This window comes from Pristis pectinata, chromosome 9 (genome assembly GCF_009764475.1).
Source record: "Pristis pectinata isolate sPriPec2 chromosome 9, sPriPec2.1.pri, whole genome shotgun sequence".
Classification (NCBI taxonomy): domain Eukaryota; kingdom Metazoa; phylum Chordata; class Chondrichthyes; order Rhinopristiformes; family Pristidae; genus Pristis; species Pristis pectinata.
In genome coordinates, this window is record NC_067413.1 from 28,556,342 (window position 1) to 28,583,132 (window position 26,791).

Consider the following 26,791-nt stretch of genomic DNA (forward strand, 5'->3'; position numbering starts at 1 on the left):
ACCCGTTTGATTGAGGGTGGTAGGCCATGGTGGTGTGCAGCTGCGTCCCTAGCATGTTCGCTAATGCAGACTAGGTGTGAAAGCTGTCTAGCCCAACACTGTTTTCCTCATACTGGGTCACAGTCCTGTATCTTCCTCAAGCAGTAGCATGCCCCACTCTATGCCCGTGTAATGCCTGTGGATTTCTTTTGTATTGTTGCAAACATGGGAAGTAGAGGTAGAGTAATAAATAGTCATTGTTGTAGATAGTAACTCTCAACGGGTCTGCAATGTCCTTGTGTGAGAATTATCAAGAGTCATACTACATAGCACAAACAAGGATATTCTACACTTCTATTCATATTATTGATATCCATTTGTAGGGTTCTCATTTTGTCCCTTTTATTTCTTTTCATCTCATTTTATCCTTGTGCTTTGGCTATTTTACTTTGTTTAGTTTCTGCCCTTTTTCCTCCCTTAACCTTTCCTGCTGCCTCTCTCCCTCTGCTCATTCTCTGCTTCTCTTAACATGTTCTCCTTTTCCTGGTTCTGCCCTCCCTCTTTTCAGGTTCTGTTGTCTTTTCCCGCGTATCTGTCCTTTAACCCATCCCGTGTCTCCCCCTCTACTGATAACTTTTGCCTTTACACCCCTTCTATTTTTATAATTAGTTTCTTTTAATACCATCAGGAGAACTTGGAAATTTTTTTTACATTTATCTTGACATTTTACAATCCAGGGTCACCAGCTATTAAAAGCCACAACACCAATTAGTGTGTTACTCCCAATTATGCGGCATCTGGTACCTCACAGGAAAATTCCAGAACATTTAATCATCTGTGTATTATACTGGTTTATCAGTCTCAAGTCCAGTGGCCCCAAAAAAGCTTAATGAGCACAGCACCAGCAACTCTCTAGAAGCTCAACACCATCCAGGACAAAGCAACCTGCTTAATTGGCAGACTATCAACCACCATAAACATTCATTCCCTCCACCACCAAGTATAGTGGCTGCAGTCATTCACTCGTTTACAAAGCACTGCAGTTACCCGCCCAATTATTTTGCCAGATTTTCGTTGTGACAGGGTCTGAATCCTAGAACTCCCTACCCAACCGCATTCTGTGAGTACCTTAACAAGAAAGACTACAGCAGTTCACAAAGCCATCACCACCACCTTTGGCAGTTAGAGATGATTAGGGCAATTAGAGATGAACAATAAATGCTTGCCTTGTCTCTATCTCCAGTTCCTGAAAAGTTATAAACATAAAACAAAAGTCGTAATTGACTGTAAAGTCCTTTGAGACACTCTTCATTCAAAGCTGTTATTTTAATGCAAATTCTTTTTTCCACCCCTAATTCTGTGCCCTCTTGATTTATGGCCCTGACATGTCTAAATATGCAAACAGCAATTTATATGCCTAGCACTGAATCGAAGACTCTTGACGGCTTATCTAAAAGATATGTGGAGGAATTGAGAGTGTCATAGTTTTGCTGTGGGACTAGCAAAACAAAGGATATGTTTTGCAATGTCACCATTGTAAATTATGAATCTGATGTTTTGAGGCCTGGCAGTAGAAAATTGACCAGAAAAAAATCTTTTATGTTGTTCTGATTTGGCCCAGGTTCTCGGGTTTGGATTTTTGAGTAAAATATTAATGCACAAGGATAGGTTAGAGATATGGCCAAAATTATATTTTTTTTATAAAAAAAGTTCACAGAATCCTTGACAACAAAGTAAGTTTCTTGGCTGCAGGACGTTCAGGACAGGGAAATAAATTAGTTAGGTTATAAGGTTGTTAGGAAAGATAGGGAAAATAGTAGAGGAGTAGCAGCAGCCTTGGTGATTAAGAATGAAAATACAGTGATGAGAGAAGATGCAAAAAGAGTTAAAATTGAGGGTGGAGAGTTTATGGTTGCTATTGGAAATAATTAAGAACTTAGATTCAGTGGGAATTGTGTAGACCTAGTGGTGGCAGCAGGATAAATTCAGACAGTAAACAAGTGTATAAAGTAAGCAGACTTATCTTTCATATAGATTGGGATAGATTAGTTCATGCGAGAAAGATGTGTGTTTAGCATAAAATGTTTGAAAGGGAGAAATACATAGAGATTTAAATAAGGTTGACTTTTGTGTCAAAGGACAGAGTTCAGAAATGTAGTAAATTAAACAAATTGGTTAATGGTAATATTGTTAATTGACGAAACAGAAAAATCTGTGGGAGGTATCCAAAAATGATTTAATTTAATCTGAATCTTTTTATATTCCAAAGTGTCAAAACAAAAAAAAACTGCAGAGATAAGAGAATATTTTAAAACTAAAAGAAAAAGCCACCAACAATCCAGAAATTTACACAGATCTAGCAATTGCAGGAAATATAAAGAACAATTTTAAAACAAAATGATTAAATAGGTAATAATAGATTCAAGAGATGGTATGAAAAGAGCTTTTGCAAAGGATATCAAAATCATCTTAAAATGTTTACATTGTACTAGGGAAAAAGATAGTGGGACATTATACAACCTGTTATTGATATTGTTAATGAAAACGGCAGGTGTTTAATAATTGGGGAATCAGGAATAGGGAGGGACTTGATGAAGTTAACATAAACAAAATAGTATTAAAGTCCCAGTTTTCTAGAGGAATTACATAGGAACATAATCATAATCTTCCAAATTTGCTTTGTGATAGAACTCTCTCTTTATATTGGAAAATTGTGCATATTACTCGACCATTTAAAAAAGGGGGCAAGGGAAACCAAGGAATTATGGACAGTTTAGCTTAACAGTGGTGGGAAAATATTAAGAGTTTATAATTTGATGATGAAGTGACTGCAAATGAAGTTGACCATAAAGAATAGACATGCCTGATGAACCTGAGTGAATTTTCTGAAGGGGTGGTTGAAAGGGAATTGCTGGATGCATTTTACATGGACTGCATGAAGGCAATGATAAAATTCTTCTTTTTAGAATGTTGAAGCTCATGGAATAGAAGCTAATGTTGAAGCTTATGGGATTGAAGAAAAATTACCAACTTAGTTAAGTTAGCTGAGGGGAAGATGACAGAGCATGGATAATGGGCAGATTTATCAAATTGTCAGGATGTGACTGGTAGTATCCCTCAAGGATGTGTGGGGACTGCAATTACTCATTGTATTTATAAGACACTTAGTTGCTGGGATAGAAAGAAAAATATCTGAGTTTACCAATGTCACAAAAATAGGCATTGTAAGCAGTGTAGATGAAAATGTTAAATATCAGAAATTCAATGAATGACAAAGTTGTGGCAGATTCAACTTGCAATGGACAAATAAGATATTATCAAAATTGGATCTAAAAAGAATACTGCTTTCTAAATGATGAGAGGATAAAAGCTGAAGTGCAAGAAAGCGTGAAGTACATGTACAAGATCGTGAAAATATGGGCAATCACAGAAAATTATCAAAAAAACTTATAGAATACTGGCTCTTATATTTGGGTGATTGGAATAGAAGAGATGAAGGTTATCCCATAACTATCAAAAGGTCTAATTGGACCACACCTGGAATACTGTGAAAAGTTCTGATACCATATCTAGATTTTGTTCATTAGCCTTGGGAGTAAGTGCAATTAGATTTACCAGAATAATATCTAGACTCCAAGGGTTAAATTATGAGGAATGTTAACTGTCTGTATTTGTTGGAGGGGATATTTGAGGGTGGCTTGATCAATGTTTTTAAGATATTAAGGGAAATTAATGGGGTAGGTATTCTCTGGTTGGTGAGTCTAGAGCTACAGAATCCAGACTAAATTAGAATCGAGCCTTTCAGAAGTGAAATTAGGAAGCATTGCTGTGCACACCAAGTGGTAGAAGTTCGTTTTCTTGTATAAATATCACTTGATACAAGATCTATAAATAGTTTTAAATTTGAGACTAATATACCTTCAAGATCATTAAAGACTAAAGGGGAAAGAGAGTACTTGAATGATGGAATATGCTTGAGGAAGTAAATAGTTTATTATTGTTCCCATATTCCATCTTTCATATTAAGTACCTCTTTAAGATCCCCTTAGTTGTTTCCAGTTTATATAGTTATCCTGCTTTTTCTTGGTAGAGAAGCCAAGAGTCTGTTTACAGGTGACAATTATGGTAGACCAAACCAGTCCATAAGCAGTGGACACTCTGCATCTCCTTTGGTTTGAACTCAACAGTTGTCTGTGAGGTGCTGCCTAAGAAGAGCCTCATTCACAGTGTCAATGAGAGTTCCAGCACTGATTTTTCTTGTGGCAGCATTTCTGTTGATATTGATGTTTTGTCCCATTTTGATGGAGATAACAGTGGCATTTGGTGCCATCTGAAATGCTCCTCCTCCATTTTGAGGAGTCATGGACTTCAGATTGAAAATCAAAAAACTGCAGATGCAGGAAATCTAAAACACAAACAGAAATGCTGGGAAAATTAGGTAAAGCTGCATCTATGGGAAGAGAAACAGTCAACATATCAGGGTTCTCTGACCTGAAACGCTGACTGTTTCTTCTCCCACAGATGCGGCCTGACCTACTGAGTATTTCCAGCATTTTCTGTTTTTGTTTTCAGATGGGCTGGGATTCCCATGAGTTGGAATGTTACACCTTTTCAAGGAAATTTCGAGAACATCATTGAGTTGATTTCTCTGCCCTGCTAGTAATTTCTTGCCATGGCAGAGCCTGGAATACGGTGTATGTTTTGGGAATCTGGTTGCATGTTGGACACAAAAAATGATGCAGTCTACCCATTGGAACTGACTGGTGTTATCAGGGCCGCATTGTTCAGGATGTTGATCTAGAACAGGTCTTTATTGCTTCACTTTATCCTGCCAGTGGGTTTGGTGGACTTTGCAGAGCATTATTGGAATTTCTGCAGTGTTTTGAGGTACCTTCTATAGGAGGTCCATGTCCCAGAATGGCATAGATTGCTACTGCTTGGTAGATCGCAAGCCTTGGGTTGGGTTTGAGGTCTTGATTTTCAAACATTCTTTTTCTCACGTGGCTGAGGGTTGAGCTGATGCACTGAAGGTTATGGTGAATTTCATCATCTTTTTCTACCTTTGTTGAAAGATGGCTCTCAAGATATGGAATATGGCCCATGTTTTACAGGGTCTCATTGTGAATGTTTGTTATCAGGAAGCAATGGTGTAGAACAGGAGCAGGTTGGTAGAGGACTTTTGGTTTTCGTGGATGTTAAGTGTAAGACTCATTCTATTGCATGCTTCACTGAATGGGTCGACAATGACTTGGAGTTCAACCTGTGAATGTGGGCAAACACAAGCATCACCTTTGTACTACAGCTCTATGATTAGTTCTACAATGAGGAAATGACATAAGTTGAACAGCTTCCAATTTGTTCTGAAAATTAGCTCTACTCCAAGAGGGAAGCTTGTTGGAACTGAGGTGGAGCATAACAGTGAGAAAGACTAAGGAAATTGTTGAGGTGATGATGCAGCCTTGCTTGATACCAGCCTGCACTGAGATTACATGGCTTTAGCACAATGGCAGAGTAAATCTACATCAAAGAGAAGCTGTACTTACCAAGCACTTGCTGACTTTCTAAGTATAATTCTGTAGTTTCTCTTAAAGTATGTGTCCATAACAGGCCTTGTTTCCAGGCACCGTACAAAGAAATCCTCACGTAAAGGAGATGGGGGAGGGGAGAATATTTTGCAATGAGAAAAGACTAAATAATGCATGATTTGAGAAAGACGTATTAAGAAGTGTTCTATCTGAGAATGTTGCTGTTATTTAATGTGGTGCTGCCACAGAATACCTCGTGTTAGATTATGTTCAATAGATTAAAAAAAAATGATGGTATATTGAGGCTCAGCACTCAGAGGGTTAATTGGAGGCCAGCTGGCTGTGTCACATTATTGGCCATCTTGAAAACAAATGAGGCTGATGTTGAGGTGAAGAGCATGAAATTAGTGAGGCCTCTCCGTATCTAATTTGTTTTACACAATAGCAATTTAAATATGTAAATCTGTACCTTGCTATCGTGTGCTTTTCTGGAAGCTTTTTATGATAATAGGGCTTCCAGAGGTTGAAAGCAGAGACACTGATTGGGGGAGGATGTGGAGAAAGAATGATACAGTGAAATGCAGCAGCTGGATTTATTTGGCGGAGGGATACATTGTATTAAAGGCAAAAAAAATAGTTGTTGTAGGAATACTGGGGGTGTGCTGTGATGTCACAGCTTCTCAGACATAACCAGTCAGGCAAACGTACAGACTGCATTGCTTGTGCTGTGTAAAGAGAAAGAAAAGAAGCCTGCTGAGATGTCTGTCAGTAACCAGCCGCCTGCTCCTTGCACCGACTACAGCGATCTCTGCAAACCTAAGCCTGCTGATAGTTTCTCTGAGAAACATCCGTGCACGCAGCCTCAAAAGAACTGGAGCCAGTCTGAATGGGAATGGCACAGGGCAGAGGAGCAGCTCGGCAGCAATCTGAAAGTTGAGTCAAGCTCAGCAGCATCGGCTCCAGCTAAAGATGGTCTGATTAAGCATGTTGCTCTCACTGATGAAGACAAACTGGGCTTCTTTGGAACGACAGCAGGAGGCATAGAACAGAAAAACATGGCTGGTGAGGCTCAGTCTAAGGAATTCTTTGGAAGCTGGGCTTCTTCCTCTGCTAATCTCGCTGTCTCAGACCAAAACATAGAGAAAATGAATCCGGTCAGAAATGAATGGAGCCAGGCTGCTGTAGGCAAGCAGGTGAGTGCTGTGGATAAGAGGACAGGTAAGAAGGAAGTGGAAAAGAACATCACGGAAGAGAGAACTGACAAGAATGGAGAGCTGACAGTTTACCCTTTGGATGCTGAAATGACACATCCATCCACTGTATTTGGTAATCTTGCCCAGAATATAAAGAAAGATGAGTTTAGTGTGTGGAACCCTAATTTTATGCCAGACAATATGGACTTAAGCTGCAAGCAAATGGCAGATTTTAAGGGCGGTGAGAAGTCCACTTTGAATGAAATGGACATCCAATCCAAAAACGTTCCCGCATATACATTAACAATACAAAAGTCTGAAACCCCAACTATGGTGGATTATGAGCAAGATCTATCTGATATCAATCCTTTGAATGAGTCTCTTGAACTTAATGAAGGTGTGAGGATTGATTTAGTAAATGATGGTACAGCTAACAGGGCTACCCAACAGAGGAAGATGATGCGGCGGGCAATGTCAGAATGCTCACACTTGTCTGTTCCCTCAAGTTTTGGCATCACTGAGAAATATCCAGAACCCTTGCTAACCGAATCTCCAGGCAATTCAGTGGACCACTCGGAAAATTCCCCCAGCACCCAGCTTGCAGCTACCAGTAGCAGGAAGTGTCCAATATCACAGATAAAACGATCAATGACTGTGGCAGAGGAGCAAATCCCAGCTTACAGCTTTGGCAATGATCAAACTGCAGCAGAATTACAGTTTGACCAGCTTGCTGATGAAGGACATGGGAAAGAGAGAAATAAGGAACTTGATATTACTCCAGGCACAAAAGATGGTGTTACTGCTCCATTTTATCATGGGAAGCTAGAAAAAATCCCCGAGTTCAGCAGCAGTAAGATCCCAGAAGAAATGCTTCACAGCAAAAAAGAGCAGACCAGTCTCTGCACTAACCTTCAGAAGAAAACCTCAGTGGGCTCAGATCAAGTTCTTTCACTGGGGGGAGAAACAATTGAAGTCAATAATGCCAAGACATTTCCTCTTTACCAGCTGCAAGAAAATCCACATGACCCCATGTTGATTAATTCTGCCTTTACTGGAACCATCTGCAATGCCAGTGAAACATCTCAGAAAATTGAAATGACACATTACAAGCCTGAACAGGCAGCACAAACGCCACAGGAACTGGCACAGACAAGTATTCAGCAAGAAACCGGGTGCATGAAAATTGATGCCAGTTTTTCAGAACAACAGCAGCCCCTGGTATCCAGTGCTCCCCATGGCCTTGCTGAAAGCTTAAAGGCAGAAAAAGGGAAGAATGCAGAGTTAAGTGAGACCACAGGATCTAAGGACAAGGAGCCAACCCCCAATTCTATTATGGCCACCTACCACAAGCTGGACTACATTCAAGGTGAGGAGAAATGGGATCATAAGCTATAAAAGATTATGTAGCAGAATAAGGAGTCTAAATTCTTACAGAAAATTACTTTAAATATTTTGTGTTTGAGTTACGTTTTCTCAGTTGAGGTATAATTGGGACAAAGGAAAGGAAGAGTAGCCATGGCTCCTGATGGAAGCTGTATATGCAGCTGTGCCTCTGAAAAGATTTAGACTCTTCTCTGATATCATGTGCATTGCACAGTCTCCTGACTGATATGTTGAAAAATATGTTGCATGAAAAGATACTGTGCAATCTCTACAACCACGTACCAAAATGTTAAAGTGACGAGTCATAGAAATGTAAATCTGTGTGTTGGTTCTAAAGGATGACCTGTGCATTCAGTTTGCACTCATAACTTTGCATAGTAAATTACTGTTATGTTTCCAGCTCAAGAATTGCTGTTATTAGCCTTGTGAGATGAATGAGCTGTTTTATTATTTCTTTGAGTCGCAGTTCCACTCCATTCTGAGTATATTGGTGCTGACTGTTGAAGTGTTTTGACCTTAGTGCACGAGCTAATGCCACAGCTCAGGTGGCATCAGATTGTGTGGACCCATAATTGAAATGACGTGACATGAGCTTCTTCACTTATTTGTTTGCAGCAGCAAACTGAGTGGAACATAAAAAATCATATAAATTAAGAGAGCCACTGACTGGTCTCTCTATTTTGAGCTAACCGATATCAGCCACTGTGTGTGCTTGAAATGTCTCGGTAAATCATGGCTAGAGAGAGGGAAAAACCATGTGATTTTCTGTCCTTGATCTCTATTTGTGTTCTTTGCTTAAGGCAAGTGGTTAAATGTAGATGGCTTTGAGCTTGATGTCCTTCCTCACTTGGTCAAATAATCTGTCTTTTATTTTGTCCTGTGAAGAACAGGCACTAGCGCGAGGTTCTGATGTGATCAACAGGGGTCTAAGAGAAGAAATGGAAAAACAAATTATCTCAAATAGACTATTGAGAGTTGCTGTCAAGGATGAATCACTTTTAGAGAAAATGTGTCAAAACTTATTCCTTAAGTCAGTTCTATACTAGTCCAAAGAGCTTAACTATAGAATATACAAGTTACTAACCCATTTTTATATAATATATGAATGGGTATTGTTTGTTGGTCTAGCTCTATTTTAAAGCTAAAACTTCCCTGTTAATTTTTGCTGCACTGATAATTGGTGTGTGAGCTCTCACTTTTAACCATGTGGAATAATCCTTTAGTCAATGAAAAGACAAGTGCTAATCAGTCAGTTCTGCGTGCTGCTCAAAGTGAACAATGCTACAGATAGGCTGTAGTGAAGGATTTAACCCATTAAGAGTGTGGGTTTTTGCAGTGGATTGTGATATCTTTGAGTGTATAAAAAGGCATTACTGTATTTTCAAATGAATACTTCACAGGAACCCAGTAGAGAAATCGATGCCATTTCATGTGCATTAAATAGTTGAACCTGTTTGATAATTCAAAAGTTTATCAAGCTTTGTAGAAAGCCCAAGATGAATACATACCATGCTCAATGCTCCTTCTCTGAGAATATTGGTGCAATCCCAGAGGTCCCCTCCTTTCTCAAATATTGATGCTATCCTGTAAAACCCATCTGATATTTTGCCCCCCCCCCACCCCTCCTACAAGTACTAAAATTGTTGCAGAGTTCCTCTCCTTTGCAAATATTGATCTTTTCCAAGGGATCTCATTCCTTGTGCATGTAGATTGAAGTTCTTAAGGAAATTTCTCATTCCCTCTTACCCCTATAATCCCCATAAAGATTGAAGCTTTTGATTATGCACTATTATAGGACCCCAACCACCTTCCACACACACCATTCCTCTTCTTTCAGGTTTGAATGTTCACCTGAAGAATCTGTACAAGCATTGACCCATTCCTAGAGAACCTTTCCCTCTTTGGACTTGTTAGTGTAGTCCCAGCTAAAATTAGGCTGCTTCTGAAAGACATTTTTGGCTACTGAAAGGAAACCAGTTCCATTAACACAGAAAATGTTTTGCAGTGCAATAGAAATAACCAATTAAATGGTAAAGTAATAAGATCACAAAATTTTTGATGCAGTATTTCTCTTGCTTGATATAGTCACAGTCAACTGCACAGGAATCTGATCCTCAAATTTCCAGACCAAAATGAATCCCCAGAACTTTACAAGACATGGTTTTGACATTTTTGGATTGCAAGTTGAGCAATTATTTTAATAAAAATGGGTTGTCAAAACAGATAAGCAACATGGTAACCATAACATAAAAGAATTCCAGGAACCAGAAAAATATCATTTTGGTTCTCTCCATCCCTGCCATAGTAACCCCGTGCATCTCATTTCATAGAAGTGAGTCATAGAGTCATACAGTATAGAAATAGGCCGACCAATGGGCATCCATCTGTACTAATCCCATCTTCCAGCACTTGGCTTGTCATCTTCTATGCCTAGGGGATTTAAGTGCTCGTCTAGACATTTCTTAAATACTGCGAGTGACTCTGCTTCCACTTTTTCCGGCAGTACATTCCAGGTACTCACCACTGTTGGTGAAAAAATTTCCCCTCAGATTCCCTCTAATTCTCTTGCACTTTACCTTAAATCTATGTCCTCTAGTTTTACTCAACTCTGATAAGGGGAAAAGTTTCCTGCAGTCTACCCTATCTATACCCCTCATAATTTTATATATCTCAATTATGTCCCCTCTTAACCTCCTCATCTCCAGGGAAAACAGACCTAGTCTCTCCACTCTTTCCTTGTAACTGAAATGGTCCGTCCCATGCAACATCCTGGTGAATCTCCTCTACATCCTCTCCAATGCTATCAAATCTTTCCTATAGTTTGGTGACCAGAACTGCACACCATACTCTAGATGAGGTCTAACCAATGTTTTATAAATTGGAGCATAACCTCCCTGCTCCTGTATTCAGTGCCCCGACTAATGAAAGCCAGTATCCCACGTGCCTTCTAAACCACATTATCTACCTGCACTGTCAGCTTCAAGGATCTTTGACTTGTATGCCAAGATCCCTCCATTCCTCAGTACTCCCTAGGACCTTATCGTATTCTTAAAAGGATATTTAGATGTGCTTTGGATCTATATATAGTCCCTTTTCATTGGCTTTTTCCGGTAATTTTTCATAGTTCATAGAGGTTCCCACTGGTTCACTAATGTAATTTGTGATTCTAGTCCCACACCTTGCTTTGTGTGGCAAGTTACTGAGTTTTATCAAACGCCTCTCAAGTCAACTGTGCGTGCCCAATAAATTCCAGCCTTCCCAGTGTGCCCAATCTAAGAATTATTAAAAACTTCAATTTGTTTCTTGGAATTTGAACCCTTCGCTGTGGAATTACAGCTGAGAAAAAGACATTGTATCACTGCTGGTGTTTGCTCTGCTGGTGGAAATAATGCATTACTAGTGCCTGGATGGTTGCATTAATGCATCCCATGTATGGGATGATCATACTCCAGTGTATGAACAATGCATAGGAATGATTGCATTGTAACCTCCTGTCTTAGGTGGTAATGTCAGTTGCATCATGTTCAAATTGTGGCATTCCTGCAGTAAAAGTATAGCAATGATCTGTGCTAGGTCCTTGGCCTATATTAATATCAAATGAAAGTTCAGATTGTAATGTGTCCAGTTATGTTGATGGTACAATACATAGGGGGAAGGTGAGATGCAAGGGGGATGCAAAGGATCTGCAAAAGATATGGATTGGTTAAGGTTCCAAAGTGGCAGGATGTTCAATTTATGCAAAAATGTGTGATTATTTATTTTAGTTCTGGCGAAGAACAGCAAAACAGATATTTTTAAATTGTGAGAAAAAGGTAAATATTGGTTTAGAGGAATGTAAGAATATCATGTGAAATGCAGAAAGTCAAAATGCAGTTATAAGCTATCAATTAGAAAGGTCTTTTAATTTTAAGGGATTGCAGTACAATAGTGGGGAAATCTTGCTGTAACTGTGCAGAGTCTGTGAAAGACTACACCTCACTGGACTGCAAACTCCTGAAATATTGTTCAATTCTAGCCTACCAATGGAAGTATGTATAGTCATAGAATCATTGTGGCAAAGAAGAGGCTGTTTCTCAAATACTCACCTTGGAAGTGGTGCAGTGTGGACTCAGTAGATTGATTTCAAAGATGAGGGATGTGTGCCTTGACTTAAGTTTAGAAGAATGATCTCATCAAAATTGTGCAGTTCAACAAAGGATTGACAGTATGGATTTTAAGCACCTGTTTCTTCTGGCTGAATGGTCAAGAGTTCAGCTCTTTAGGTCTGAAATGAGATTTTTTTACTCAATGTTTTAATACTAGTAATTCTCCATTTTGAGGGATATGGATGTTCCATCATTTGAGTGCATTTAAAGCTGGGATCAGTAGACACTTCGGAAACTCAAAAAGGGGATTGGATAAAAATGTGGACTGGAGTGGAGGATCAGCCATCATTTAATTGAATGGTGGAGCAGTTTAGAAGGGCTGTGTGGGTTTCTGCTTCTGTTTCAAATGTTATACAGGCAATCCGCAGATTACGACATGGTTCCTTTCCTGAGAACAGTTCGTAACCTGGGGACTGTTTGTATAACATTTGTAAATGAACAAAAATGGTGTGTGGGAGAGGATCATGGAAACAGCTGGGATGGGAGAGAGAGCAGGCATAGGAAGAGTGGATGCCAGCTGGCCTCACTGACTAATCAGCACTCCTAGCTCTGCTTGGGTCAACCCAGCCCCTGATTGTTGCAGCTTGGGGATGGGGGAAGTGCGGAGAGAAGGAATGCGGAAATGCCCTATTCCAACCCGGCAGAAGAAGCCTGCAACCCTGCAGCAGCTGGCAAATCCATCCCTCCAATCTCCCAAACGCTCGTTCATATGTACGGGCCGCCCATAAGTTGGGCATTCATAACCTGGGGAGAACCTGTACGTGAAACGTGGAGGAAGGCTTGAAGGAGATGACACCATTCGTCTGTTCTCTGCCTTTCTAGATATTGCAGGTTACCAGTTTCAGAGGTGATACCAAATAAACATATTTTCTTTGTCACTGCGGAGATACGCAGTAGACACGCTACATCTTTGTTTAAACTAGTCTCTAAATCTTCTCACCTATGGATTTGCAGCAAAGGGTAAACCATTTATCCTTGGAATTTCACTGAATGCATTGTACATTTTTTTTAAATATCTGCAGCCAAACCAGAGGAAGCAACGACAGAGGACATGAACAAAAAAGAGACTGCTGCAGTCTCCAAAGAGCACCCACAAACCCCTGATGCAAAAGGAAAGGTAGGTACACATTGCGGTTGTAAAACAATCTTCCTATGCTTTGTATGATTTATTTAATACAGCCATATTTCTGTTAACATTTTTTAGTCATCAGTGCAACCCTAAAGTCTGTGCTTTTGAGGCAAATGGGTTTTGGTCTGTGTATTTTAACATTGTCAGACAAATAGTAAAATGCATCTTTCAAGGTTTTTATAAACTGGCTCCTTGCTGTCTACTGCTATCTTCTGTATATTTTGAAACTGAAAGCCCCACAGAATGTATCCAAATTTGGCCCAATTGTATATGCCTGGATATTGTCACTACTTCTAGAAGAATAATTAAGTTGGTGTGAAAGATCCAATGCTTAACTTGAGCCTCACCCATGGGCTTATAAACAAGGTAATGGGTGATGAACTCCCTCCCTACCTACTAATTTCCTCCCCTTTCCTCCCCAGAACAAACACATCCCCTCGCTTTGCATCTCTCCTATTCCCCCCTTTCCCTTGCCTCTCCCCAGCAGCACCCTTCCCTTGCTCTCTCTTCCCTATACTCCCCTTAATATGGTAAAATGCTTCTTTGAGGTTTATTTTAAATTGTCTGCTCTTAATTCCCTTGAACTTCGACGTCCATGGCTTGTGTCCAAATCTGGCCCTCTTTATGTCTGGAAATTGTCCTATTTAATTTTGGAGCAGTGCAGTATGATTAATCTGAACTGAAGGCTGTGCTTCACTTGTGCCACCTCCTGGACTTTCCAAGCATTAGAAGCATAGTAAATATCTCTTCCCTTTCTCCCTCTCTTCCCTCCCTTTCTCTTTGCTTATTTTCTCCTGAACCATTTTCCATCCTTCCCCTCCCACTTTCCTTCTTTCCCCCTGACTCTTTTGTCTCTGGCCCTCCCCTTCAGACCTTGTCCCCTCCTGACCTGGCATCTATTTAGCAGGGGCGAGGGGTGTTGTAGGGAACCTAGAACATTATGACATTTAGCTTTGTACAATTAAAATTTGTCTCGGATCCACAGAGTTTATTTACTTGGTGTAAAATTACCATTGGCCATTTTTACTTTGTCTTTTGTTTGCTTCTTTTAATTCCATGTTTCCTTTGGCATTGTCGACTTTTGTGTTATTCCCTTTTGCTGTATCTAAAAGCCGGGCACACTGACTACAAAGATCTCACCAACCAAAACTAAACCACAGCCTTCAGCTTCCCTTAAGCGACCTGCGGCAGCTGCTCCGAGCCCCAATAAAAAACTCAATACATCCACTATGACGGCAGCTACCACTTCCAAGCGACTTCCTTCTAGTCTGGCGCGGTCTTCTTCTGCGACCAACAAAGATGTGAAACCAAAGGTAAGGGTGGGGAGGTGGGTGTCATTGCTTTGTTTTCATTTTCCTAAATTTAATTAATTATTCCCCCTTGCCTTCATTGGCTTAGGTTGGTTAAGTCAAACTGACTTCAGTAGGAATAGTAATATGGATTACAATTCAACTCTGCTTCTGTGATGGAAACAGGGGGCAAAAGGCTAAACTTTTGTCTCCCACTCATTGTGTGTTGAATCCCCTTGATTCAATGGAATTTGATTTGGCTTTTTGGTCATATTGCAGTCTTGTTTAATACCAGACTGCACTGAGATTGTCTTTGTTGTGGTCCCTTCAGTTAAGATTGTGGCCTATCTGCTGTTATGAAGTAAGCATAAGATGGAGATGAATTTCATTGGTTGCTGATTTTGAGGAGTGTGTTCCTTAGTCCCTCCTGATTGATGAAGTCAAAAGGCAGGAAAAGGTTGTGTAGAGAAGTTGATGCTGCTTCCTCCATTTCTCTTGGAGTTCTTGAGTGGTGAAAGTAATGTCCACTGTGCCCCTAAATCAACAAAATCTGCACAGCTCTTCAGGCACTGGCAGAAGATGGCTGGCGAGGATCTGGTAATGACTTTCCTGGTAGCAGACAGCTGGGAGATCCCACTGCAATAACCATGGTTTGATTTGTTTCCTTTCTGGAAGATGGTCACAATTACAGCTTCTCTGAGATCCTGGAATATTTTCCTCTTTTCCAGATGTGAATGGCAAGGTTGGAAATTTGTGATTGAAGGTCTCACCACAGAGGTTTGAAATTTCAGCAGGGACGCTGTTGGCTCCCAAAGCTTGTTAATTTTTAGCATTTGACTTCTTGTCAGTTAGGAGTGATGGCAAGAGTGGACTGCGTAAGTTACCGTGCTATGCTGTGGAGTTGACGTCACTCAGGTCAAGATTGCTCATGTTCAGAGAGTGCTCAAACAACCCTAACTGCCTGTTTTTGAGGAGTTCACTTCCAGCCTTGGCTCTCAATGGGATGGAACCTTGAGTGTTTAGGTCACAGATGGCTTTCACTGAAGAACTTGTGCACGTCATGATTGTCAGTGCATTATTGGGCCAGCTGCTCTTTACAGAACAAGTTTTGTCCTGAGTCACAGCCTTGATGTGCCTGTAGAACTGTTTCTTTTCCCTTGAGGAATGGTGGAGCTTCCAATCGGGTAGGTCATGTTGTTTGAATTTCTGACACCAGCTTACGAAGTGGTCTGTTCCAAGCTCTGTCACAGGAAAAAGTAAATGACTCAAGGTTGTTCCCTAAATCGCCTTGAGGAGAAAAAATGCAATATTCCCACTTACTTTTGGGAATCTTTGACCCATGACTTGTTAAAGTGGAAATGGAGCATTCAGGATGGCGCTGAGGCTATGCATCAGAAGCACACAGAATGAAAAGCAGAAGGAACGCATCACCTTGCAAACTACCTTTTAGTCCACCCTGTTGGACACCACCTGCCCTCTCTGTGGCTCCTACATTGACCTCATCAGTTACCTTAGAATCCACAGCGCAGTGGACTGGAAGCAAATTATCCTTGATCCTGAGGAACTCCCTGAGAAGAATAAAAACATTTGCTTTATCTCAGTAGCAGCTTTTTTATGCATTTTGCTTTTGTTATTTTGTTTGCCTTAATGCCCATTCTGATTGTGCAATAGTAGATGTCTAAGGGTAAGTGAAAATCAAGAAAGTGCAGATGCAAGAGATCTGAAATACAGAAAATGCTGAAAACACTCAGCAGGTCTGTCAGTATCATTGTATGTTCCCATTAGCAGAAAAGTAAAAAATCAGCAGCCGCTGAATGAAGGTAATTGGGAAAAGAACCTAAAGTGACACAAGGGAAAACATTTTGGGTGGGGTTGGTGGGGAAGTGGGTGGTTATGGGGTTAGTGGAGACAGGTTCAGTTGTGACATTGAAAAGGGAATAGTATAAGTGGTTAAGAGGAAACGAAATGCAGGGTTGTGGAGGATGGGCAAGGGAATGAATTTCTCCAAGTCAGAGAGTTGTACTGCACCAAAACAAGCCCTTTGGCCCACCATATCCTTGCCAACCACTTTGCCTATTTACCCTAATCCCATTTGTGTGCACTAGGTCCGTATCCTTCTATGCCTTTAAGTACCTGTCTGAATACCCCTTAAACATGGTGATTGTATCTGATCCCACCACCTCCTTTGGTAGCGAGTTTCAGATATCCACCTCTCTCTCTGTGTAAAAAAAAAAGAAATATGGCAGGTATAGGCGACTGGGATTGAAGGAGCCTCTTCAGGAATAAGGTGTTTGAAGAGAACTTAAAGAAATTAGGAGGGCAAAAGAGGGCAGGTATCCTTTACAGGTAAGAATAAGGAGAATCCTAAGACATTCTATAAGTATATGAGGAGCAAGATGGTAGCTGGACCAGGAGTAAACCCCTTACAGACGAAATGGGTGATCTATGTGTGGAGCCAGGCAACATGGAGAAGTAAGTGGAAGATGGGAGTTCAGGCAGGGGTACATGGATAATCTGGAGCAGATCAATATTAAGAATAAGGAGGAGGTGTTGGATGTTATGGGACATACAACAGTTAATAAAACCCCAGGGCTGGAGTAAGGGAGGAGATAGTTGGGGCGCTGACTGAGATTTTTGCATCTTTGTCAGCCACAGGTGAAGTGCCAGAAGACTGGAGAATAGCTGGTGTTCCTTTATTTAAGAAGGGCAGCAAGGATGAGCCAGGTAACTACAGGCTGGTGAGACTTGTGTCATTGTTAAGGAAGTTAGTGAAGAAGATCCCAAGGGGTAGGATTTATGCACATTTGAAAAGGCCGGGGCTGATCAGGGATAGTCAGCATGGTTTTCTTTTGGGGAAGTCCTGCCTGACTAAATTGATTAATTACTTTTGAGGAGGTAAGTAAGAAGATTAATGAAGGCAGAGTGGTAGATGTTGTCTATATGGACTTCGGTAAGGCATTTGACAAGGTCCCACTTTGTGGGGTGGCCCAGAGTTTAAGGTACATGGTATCCAAGATGAACTGGCTCTTGCAGAGATCCAGCATGGACCATATGGCTTCCTTCCATGCTGTAACTTTTCTGTGATCTTAAATGGCCCATGACATAAAAAGCTATGAATGTTGTCTGGCTGCTCAGCTTCTTGTGTATGATCAAGTCTTTAGGGGGGTGATATCTGGGCATTAGGGCAGTTTGAGGAAAAGGGATAAAACAATATGCTTGAAGTACGTAGGTAAAGGAAAATAGAAGAAATTGGTTTTGCGAGGTTTAATGGAGGGGAAATATTTAGGAAGAATATACTAGAATGTAGACATATGTGACTAATAAATCTTTCTTGTTGTGGAGGACGGGGCTTTCTTAGACTGAGGTTGTATTGCCAAGACCTGAGGTTAAAGTTGGAGAAGAATGAGCCAGTGTTAAAGACCCACGGTTAAAGACTGACACAATGGAACATGGAGAGTTAGGAGAATAGTGAGGGTTGGAATGATTCTCCTTTGTACAGGAGAAATAAACAACAATCGAATTATAGGCTTAAGAAGTCAAGTAAAATAGCATTTTCATGATGCTGATGGGAAATGCATTGCAAATATCAGGCTTGGAGAAGACCAAATCTTGGATGAGACAGAAATATAGAGAAAGCCTTTTAGTCCATAGAGAGTTCATGTCCTTGTCTAGTTGATATGCCTGATTGAATTTTGTTTTTTAACACAACTAGAGCGCTCCTGTTTGAAACAGCCGCTGTAAATAATTGGCATTCAACCATGCTTATGTCACAACTAAAGTCGCAATGATTACCCATAGTGATCAGAACCAAGAACTCAAGCAATATGTAGATGACCCTACTACAGAGGGGACAGCACTTAACCTCTTTGGAAATGAGGCAGGGCAAGTGGCTGATGTGTCAGTGAGGGAACACTTTGGGACAAGTGACCATAATTCTATTGGTTTTAAAATAGTTATGGGAAAAGGTAAGACTAGTATACAAGTTAAAATCCTACATTGGAGCAAGGCTAATTTTAAAGGCATTAGACAGGAACTTGAAAAGGTTGATTGGGAGAGGATGTTAGCAGGTAGAGGGGAGCCTGGCAAATGGGAGGCTTTAAAAGTGAGATAGGGATAATTCAGGGCCAACATGTTCCTGTTAGAGTGAAGGGCAAGGCTGGCAGGATTAGGGAACCCTGTTGACAAAGGATATTGAGACTCTAGTCAGGAAAAAGGAGAAGGCATACGTCAGGTATTGGCAACTGGGATTGCAGCGAATCCTTTGTGGAGTATGAGGGATATAGGAGTGCACTTAAGAAGGAAATCAGGAGGACAGAAAGGGAACTTGAGATATCCTTGGCAGATAAGATAAAGGATAATCCTAAAAGATCCTATAAGTATATTAAGAGCAAAAGGGTAACGAGGGAGAGAATAGGTCCCCGTGAGGATCAGTGTGATCATCTGCGTGGAGCCACAGGAGACGGGAGAGATCTAAAGTGAATACTTCTCATCTGCATTTGCTGTGGAGCAGGTCATGAACACTAGGGAGTTCAAGGAAAAGAACAGTGATGTCTTGAAACATATCAACATCATGAAGGAGGATGTGTTGGCAGTATTGAGGTGCATAAAGGTTGATACATCCCCGGGGCCTGACCAAGTGTATCCTGGGATGTTGTGGGAGCCAAGAAAAGAAATTGCTGGGGCCCTGGGTGAGATTTTAGTATCTTCATTAGCCAGGTGAGGTAATAGAAGATTGGAGGATGAATAATGCTGTGCCTTTATTTAAGAAGGGCTGTAAGATCAGGCTAAGGTAAGTTTGTGGTTGACACTGAAATGGATGGTGTGGTGGACAGTGAAGAATGTTGTCCAAGGTTATAACAGGATCCTGATCAACTGGGAAAATGGACAAAGGAATGGCTGATGGAATTTAGCTCAGACAAGTTTGAAGTGATACATTTAGGGAAGTTAAATCAGGGCAGGGCATACACAGTGAATGGCAGGGCCCTGGAGAGTGTTGTAGACCTAGGGGTGCAAGTACATAGTCCCCTGAACATGGCGACACAATTAGACAGGGAGCTGAAGAAGGCATATGGTATACTTGCCTTCATTCGGGGCACTGAGTACAAGAGTTGGGACTTCATATTACAGTAGTACAGGACATTGATGAGACCACACTTGGAGTATCATGTGCCGATCTAGACATATTAAAGGAGGGATGTGATTAAGCTAGAGAGGCTGCAGAAAAGAGTCACAAGAATGTTGCCAGGACTGAGGGCTTGAGTTATAAAGAGAGACTGGATGGGCTGAGACCATTTTCCCTGGAGCAAAAGAGGTTGAGGGATCAGCTGATATAGCTTTATATAATTATGCGAGGCATAGATAAAATGGATGGTCACAGTCTTTCTCCCAGGGTGGGTAAGAGGGCAAAATTTAAAGGTGACCTGAGGGGAAAGTTTTTCACACAACAAAGGATAATGGGTAAATGGAACAAGCTACCAGAGGAAGTGGTAGAGGTAGGAATAATTACGATGTTTAGAAGAGATTTGGACAGGTACATGAATAGGAAGGATTTAGAGAGATATGGGCCAAACACAAGCAAATGGGACTGGCTCAGTTAGGTACCTTGGTTGGCACAGATGAGTTAGGCTGAAGAGTCAGTTTCCATGCTGTACGACTCTATAACCAACCTGGTTGTTCTTCTCCAGCAGTGCTTAAGCCAGAAGTAATGTGTAGACTATAACTAGCAACCTTAGAATGGAAATTTAACCTATAATATTGTGGTTTATGTGACTTGCCAGTATATCAGCTTGGCTCAGTTGGAAGCTCAATTAATCCTTGAAGAGTAGAATTTTAATAGTACTTTAGGTACAGGGTTTTTAGATAAGAGGGAAATGCGAAAGAAAGCTTAGATAGCAAAATTAGTTTACCAAGCTATTACAACTATAAAGAGGAATTATTAAGCTCGAGAAATGAAGCCCTTTACGTTCAACTGGACCAAACGGACAAGCACACTGCTGAGGTAAATGGGAGGAAGGAAGGTAAAAAGGCAAATTTGTGTGCAGATTTCTGACAAGTATGGAAATTAATAGGTAATAATAAAAGGAGATTTCAACTGCCTTAGAATTAACTCTGTACAAAATGTATAGTGATTTTAAAATATTTAAAATCTGTATGCAGCTTGATCAACTTCCCTTAAACCAAGTCCAGACAGTTCTGGGCTTTGTTTAAGGGAATGAACCCTGGCAGATGGAGGAGATATCAATGGGAGTGCTTCTTGGAAGTAGTGATCAGAATTCATGGTTCTGGAAAAGGGCATAGATTGAACTTGAGTAAGATTGGGTTAATTTAATTAGGCTGATGTACGTTTTAGGAATAATAGACTGGAAACAGCAGTGGGAGGTATTCAAGAAATAGTTGGGCATGGCTCCTCATACTGTCATAAATGCCCGCCAGTAATATCTGTACGGTTTTTGAGGAAATGTCAAGAATAAATGGGCTTTTTGACAATGTAATAAAAAATCACTCCTTCCCAAATTGACATTACCATTTTAAGAAGATAAGAAATGTAATAGCACATTAATATTCGTGAAGCTGTCTTTCAAATCATTACTACGCCATGGTTCTACCTTCCTGAGCTTGGATTTGCATGGATGTTAACATCTTATTGCAATATTTGAGAAAGGTCAACAGGTTTCTTGCTGTTCAATCTATCATTCATCCTTCAGCTAGCACCACTATGGAATCATTGCCATTTGGCCCATTAAGTCTTTGCTGACTCTTAATTCAGCAATCCCATCAGTCTCATTTCCTCTGCAGAATCTTCAGAGCAAAAAATTACTGTAACTTACCATCTCACTGGTGTTTGTTGGCTCCTAACGTATGCAAATTGATGCATTGTTTATTTTAAAAATCCATTACGCTCAAAAGTGTTTAACAGTATGAACTATTTTGATGTGCTTGAGAGATGTATTGAGATTCTGTACACATTGGATGCACCTGTTTCGTCATCCATAGCTGGCTCTATTTTCTCCATTCTGATGCTACATTACAAATGCCATACATCTTTTTTTGTTTATTTTTGCAGGCAACTGAGGCAAAGAGTCCAACGAAGCCCCCCTCATCTAGACCACCATCTGCAGGTGTGACAAAAACACCCAGTAACACTACTATTAAGAGCAGTACAACATCACTGCAAAAGGTAGCAACTACTGCTGGGTCAACTCCAAGAAATACCACACTTTCGACCCCTAGAAGACCAACATGTACGTTAAAAAAGTTTTCATGTAATTGGGTATTTGAAGGGACAGTACAGTGAAGCTAGCAACTTTTTAATCTTATAGATTGTGGGTTCAGATTTGTCATTTTATGATGATACATGAAAGTTTCCTCCTCCTATGGTGGTTTTGTTTAAGATGAGTTTCAGCAAATTGAATCTAGTTTTCAGTTGCTGATTGGTTGCCCTAACCAGAAGATATCTAATAAAAGAAATTTTAAAAATGCTTAGTAGAGTGAGCTTTCCTAAAGATTTGAGAGGACAGAGCTTCTTGCTGTCTTTGGCTTTGCTGTAACTTGACTTTGGATGTATTGTGTGCTTGAGCTGAGCAATGTTCCTTGATTAATATTAGTAGCCCTCACCTAATAAGTTCAGAACGAACTTTTTTCTCCAATTACATTTAGAAATAACAACCTAATATTCCTAGCTGCTTCCAACTGTGAGCCTCTCACAAACCATTTGTTGCCTCTCCCAAACTGACGATCAGTGTGGATTGGCTATTTTGTATCAAAGTACAAATATGGAATCTTTCAGGCTGGTGACCAATGTTGTGATTCTTTGGTCTTACGCCATGCGATTGCATCATATAACAATGGGCCAAGGCTTAGCCCTTGAGCAATTCTATACAAGAATCACGTGACCAAATCTATAAAGGGTGCTATTTTTCTTACCAAAGCCAAAAAAAGTGTTTGGATAGTGGCAAGGTTAGTAGAGTAGGGAGGGACAGCTTAGAGCTAGCACCTGATTGGTAGAATTATCACAACTCTTTAAATATTTAATTTTCAGCTATCAAAACTGAACCGAAATCTACAGAAATCAGGAAGTCCCTGTCTGCAAAATCTCCCTTGGGTAATGTGCATTTGTTTTATTACTGTTCCTTTTATGCATTTCACTTTCTTTGCAATACTCTTTCCCACCACCTCCCCCCCCACCTTCCCCAACATCCCAACCATCCTTGACACCAATGATTTTGCATTAGCTCATAATTATCTATGTTTTCACACTCCTGAATGTGCTAACTTCCTGCTTGGGATGTAGTTACATGTGCACCAGCTGCCCTCTAGTACTTCATCTAAATTGGCATTCCTCTTGTGTTTTGACTGGAGAATAAATTTTGGAGGACAATTCAAATCATATGTGGTGTTGCTGAGGCCTCAACCAATGAGCACTGATCTACTTTCCACCATTGTTCCTGCTTTGTGATCAGGAGTTGGTTTTCTCCTTTATTTCCCACTAGTCAGCAATGCTAAAGACAATTACATTTTTCCCATCTTATGGACTAACCTTCCATCTCCTATATCTTGCTAATGGTAAAGACTAGGGATAATCATGAAGTTCTGATCTGATGGTTCAGTTACCCAAGGATAAACTCACATAGTCAAATGTTAACCTGGATGTGGATTTATGTTAGTGGCATTCAGATCATCTAAATGCCAGGAGCTGGGTTGAAGAGTTGACCACAAATTTGTTGCTTTTATTTTGGACATTCGTTTTTGATGTTCTTGCTTCCATGTAAGTGGTCATCTATACCAGATAAAAGACCTGTTCCCAGTGGGGGGAATCCTCAATTTGAATAGTGTAGTATAACCTAAACTGCCCATGGAGTCAGTTCAAGAGAGATGGATGTTTATTTGTGAAGGGCTGTTTGAGGGGTAGGAAAGAGCAGAGTATAGTATTTTATACTTTTAGGCATCTAGTCAATTAAGTTGTCGTGCGTTGTTCATTGTTGTGAAATGATATCACCATTCAACACATAACTAAATCAACTTGATCTAGAAACAATTTATTTCTGTCAAGAGAATAGCTTGCTTTTTGTTTTGATCTTAGGTGAGACTGGTCGCTCAAAGACTACTTCCACAACTTCTATTAAGAGCACAGGCACTACCCCAAGTACGCCAAGCACACCTCTTGGCGTGAGTAGTCCTGGAACTCCATCATCTAACACCCCTCGGGCGCCCAGAACATTGGCTCTGAAGACAACAGCTGCTTCTGAGGCCAAAAGAGTTGCACCTATTTCCCGGACACCTTCAAAACCCACCGTAGCAGCAGGTCCAAAGCAACTACGACCAACCAGTGCCCCAGCTCCAGACCTAAAAAATGTCAAATCAAAAATTGGATCCACAGATAACATCAAGCACCAGCCTGGAGGAGGAAAGGTAAGTGGTTTCCTATTTGAAGATAAATGAATGACAGTCATTTGTTTCAAACACACTTTGATAAGTTTGGTTGAGGATTTAAATGAGAAGTGAGCATCGGAAATTTGAAATGAGAAAATGTTAGTGGAAAATGAAGCTTCCTCTGTTCATCAAAGCTCAACCCTGTAACATACTAATTCTCCCATTTAAAAAAAAATGACTTGTGTTTAAGTATTGCCTTCTGTTTCCTCAGAATGTCCCAAAATGCAAAACAGCCATTTGTACTTTTACTTAACATTCATGTAATACAGGAAATTTTGAAAGTGCAGCTCTATTTTAAAAAGTACTAATATATGTGCCTTGCTGCTTATTCTAAATATTCATTATTCATAATAATTTCCTCATCATTAATTTTTGTACTATTCCCACTATTCTCATTGAACATTTATCTTTCTGATTTAATATTTTGTGCATCGTGTTGCTTTTGAGCTTCCTTCTAGTTGTCTTCTGTTTCGTTCCTTGTCCAGTTCATCCATTTTTTGTGATGTATTATTGAAAATTATAAGCATTCTAAGAAATATCAACCAAGTACTTTGTAGATATGTATTATTTCTGAAAATTTGTATACTTCTGAAAGAAATTTGTCAGATAACATTTGAAAGAATAGATTAAATATCATTGCCAGGTCTGACCTGAATGTGATACCAGTGAAGGCTACTCCCCAAGAAGTACTCTCTTCCCATCCAGATGCTGAATAACCTTCATTTTGTTTCCAGCATATTCAACTTTTAATTCTAATTTAACGGTTGTGAGAATAATATAGCTTTTTATGGCATAGTCCCAGCAGAGTTCGTAGCCCAGTAGGGCATGCTTACCATTTTTGTTAACTAGCCTCACTGCAAGTTTTTAATCCCATTATAAATTGTGTAATGTGGCCCCTAAAATCAAGTGAAAGTATCAGCAAAATTGAAGTCCGTAAATACAAAGCTAATTGTTTTTGAGTACTGGAAAGAAGTATATAGGATTAACTCCAATATTAGGACTGCTGAATGGGAAAGTGTTAGCTGGCAATCTTATAGTAAAGGATCCCCTAGAATTATAGTAGGGAAGATTTTTTATTCAATTTGTGAACAACGTGATAAATTCAAAAACAACTTTTAAAAATATGCCTAGTCATAGTGTTATGATGGCAAGTTGGCCTAGGGAGAGTAGATGATATGTCAGTAGAAAGGCAATGATAGGATCATAGAAAATGTAGCACTCCCCAAAAAGGTGAGGAGGGGTAATTGGCAGATGGAGGAGGGAAGGGTGAAAATAGTGACCTGGGAGGTGATAGGCAGAAAAAAGGGTGCAGATGATAGAATTCATGCACCAACTTCCGTTCCTATCAGATTCCATTTTTTGCAGTCCTATATTGCCTCCACCTATCACCTCCCAGCCTCTGTCACTATTTCCACCCTTCCTTCCTCCATATGGAATGTGGAAATCCTATCCATCCCTGTGGAAATCCTATGCATCACTGTAGTACCTGTCAACAATTCCCTTTGCTTCCTTCTATGGAGCCAATTTTAGTTCCAATCCCTTACGTAATCTTACTTTATTGACCAGACTCCCCTGTGGAACCTTGTCAGACCGGTCTTACCCATAAATCAATCTGTGCTGATTGTCTCTGACTCATCTTTGGCTTTATAAATGAAGATTTATACTGTTACTTAGAATTTTATTCCAATCATTTGCCCACCACTGATGTTAAACTATCTGGCCCTTGTTTAAATAATCCTCCATTTCCTGGCACCACTCCTGTAGCGAGGGAAGATTGTGAATGATGGTCAGAACCGCTATAAATTCCTTTCTTGCTTCTTTTAATAGCCCCGGATATATACTGTATCATCAGGGCATGGTGACTTCACTTTGACCATGTTTATTCCAAACGGTATTTCAGACTTGTGCTGCTCACAGAGAATTCATGCAGAACACCTAAACAAATAATTCATAACCTTAAGTGTATATCCATTGATTCTCATGAGAGAACTTGACAGAAATAGATTAAAAGAAATGTGCAGCGTTATCAAAATGAATAATAAGCCTGAGGATTGAGAGGCTTTTAAAACTCAATGAGAGCTGAAAAGGAAATGAATGAAAACAGGAAAATAATAGTTGTGAGGAGAAATTGCTAGGATGGGTTGTCTGTCTTTTTGGAACAAGAAGATTAACGGTAGATTTAATTGGTGTTTACAAAATTGAGAGGCTTAGACAGAGTGAACAATGAAGACATTTTGCAAAGACATTGATAATTAAGGGGAGGTTGATTTAAGATAAATGATGGAAAGAATAGTGGAGAGTTGAGGAAAAATCTCATCCAAAGTGCAGTGAGGGTCTGGAACTTGCTGTCCGAAAGGATGGTGGAGATGGAGACCCTCATTGCATTTGAAAGCTACCTGTGAGAGCATTCAACAGGCCACAAACTAAAAGAGCTAGAGAAGTGGAGTAACCTAAATAGTTCAAATCTTGGCTGGGACGGACATGATGAACCAAATGAAAATCCCTTGTTCCATAACCTTTCAATGCTCCTGTGAACAAGAGTGGTGGGATGTTCAGAAGGATGAAAAAGATGCATGCATTATCTAAGGGGAGTGGGGGGAACCAAGAAGCAAGTAAATCAATTGTTTCCAATCTTATGGACTAAAGATATTTTGGAATATGAGTACATAAATGACTCTCAGAATGAGTTCGAATCAATTGGAAGTGAAAAGTGTTAAGT

General features: G+C 40.1%; 1 protein-coding gene across 8 annotated transcripts in view; it reads left to right on the forward strand.

Moving 5' to 3' along the window:
* LOC127574054 (microtubule-associated protein 4-like) overlaps positions 1-26,791 on the forward strand; it is a 218,124-nt gene that overhangs the window by 165,141 nt on the left and 26,192 nt on the right. For 7 of the 8 annotated variants that reach the window (XM_052022658.1, XM_052022657.1, XM_052022661.1 and 4 more), the window contains 5 exons: positions 13,248-13,342; positions 14,467-14,667; positions 21,707-21,884; positions 22,682-22,744; positions 23,723-24,051. In XM_052022658.1, the coding sequence (XP_051878618.1) occupies positions 13,248-13,342; positions 14,467-14,667; positions 21,707-21,884; positions 22,682-22,744; positions 23,723-24,051 (866 nt within the window). The remainder of the gene's footprint in view (positions 1-13,247; positions 13,343-14,466; positions 14,668-21,706; positions 21,885-22,681; positions 22,745-23,722; positions 24,052-26,791) is intronic. The other variant, XM_052022663.1, reaches the window with a different exon arrangement.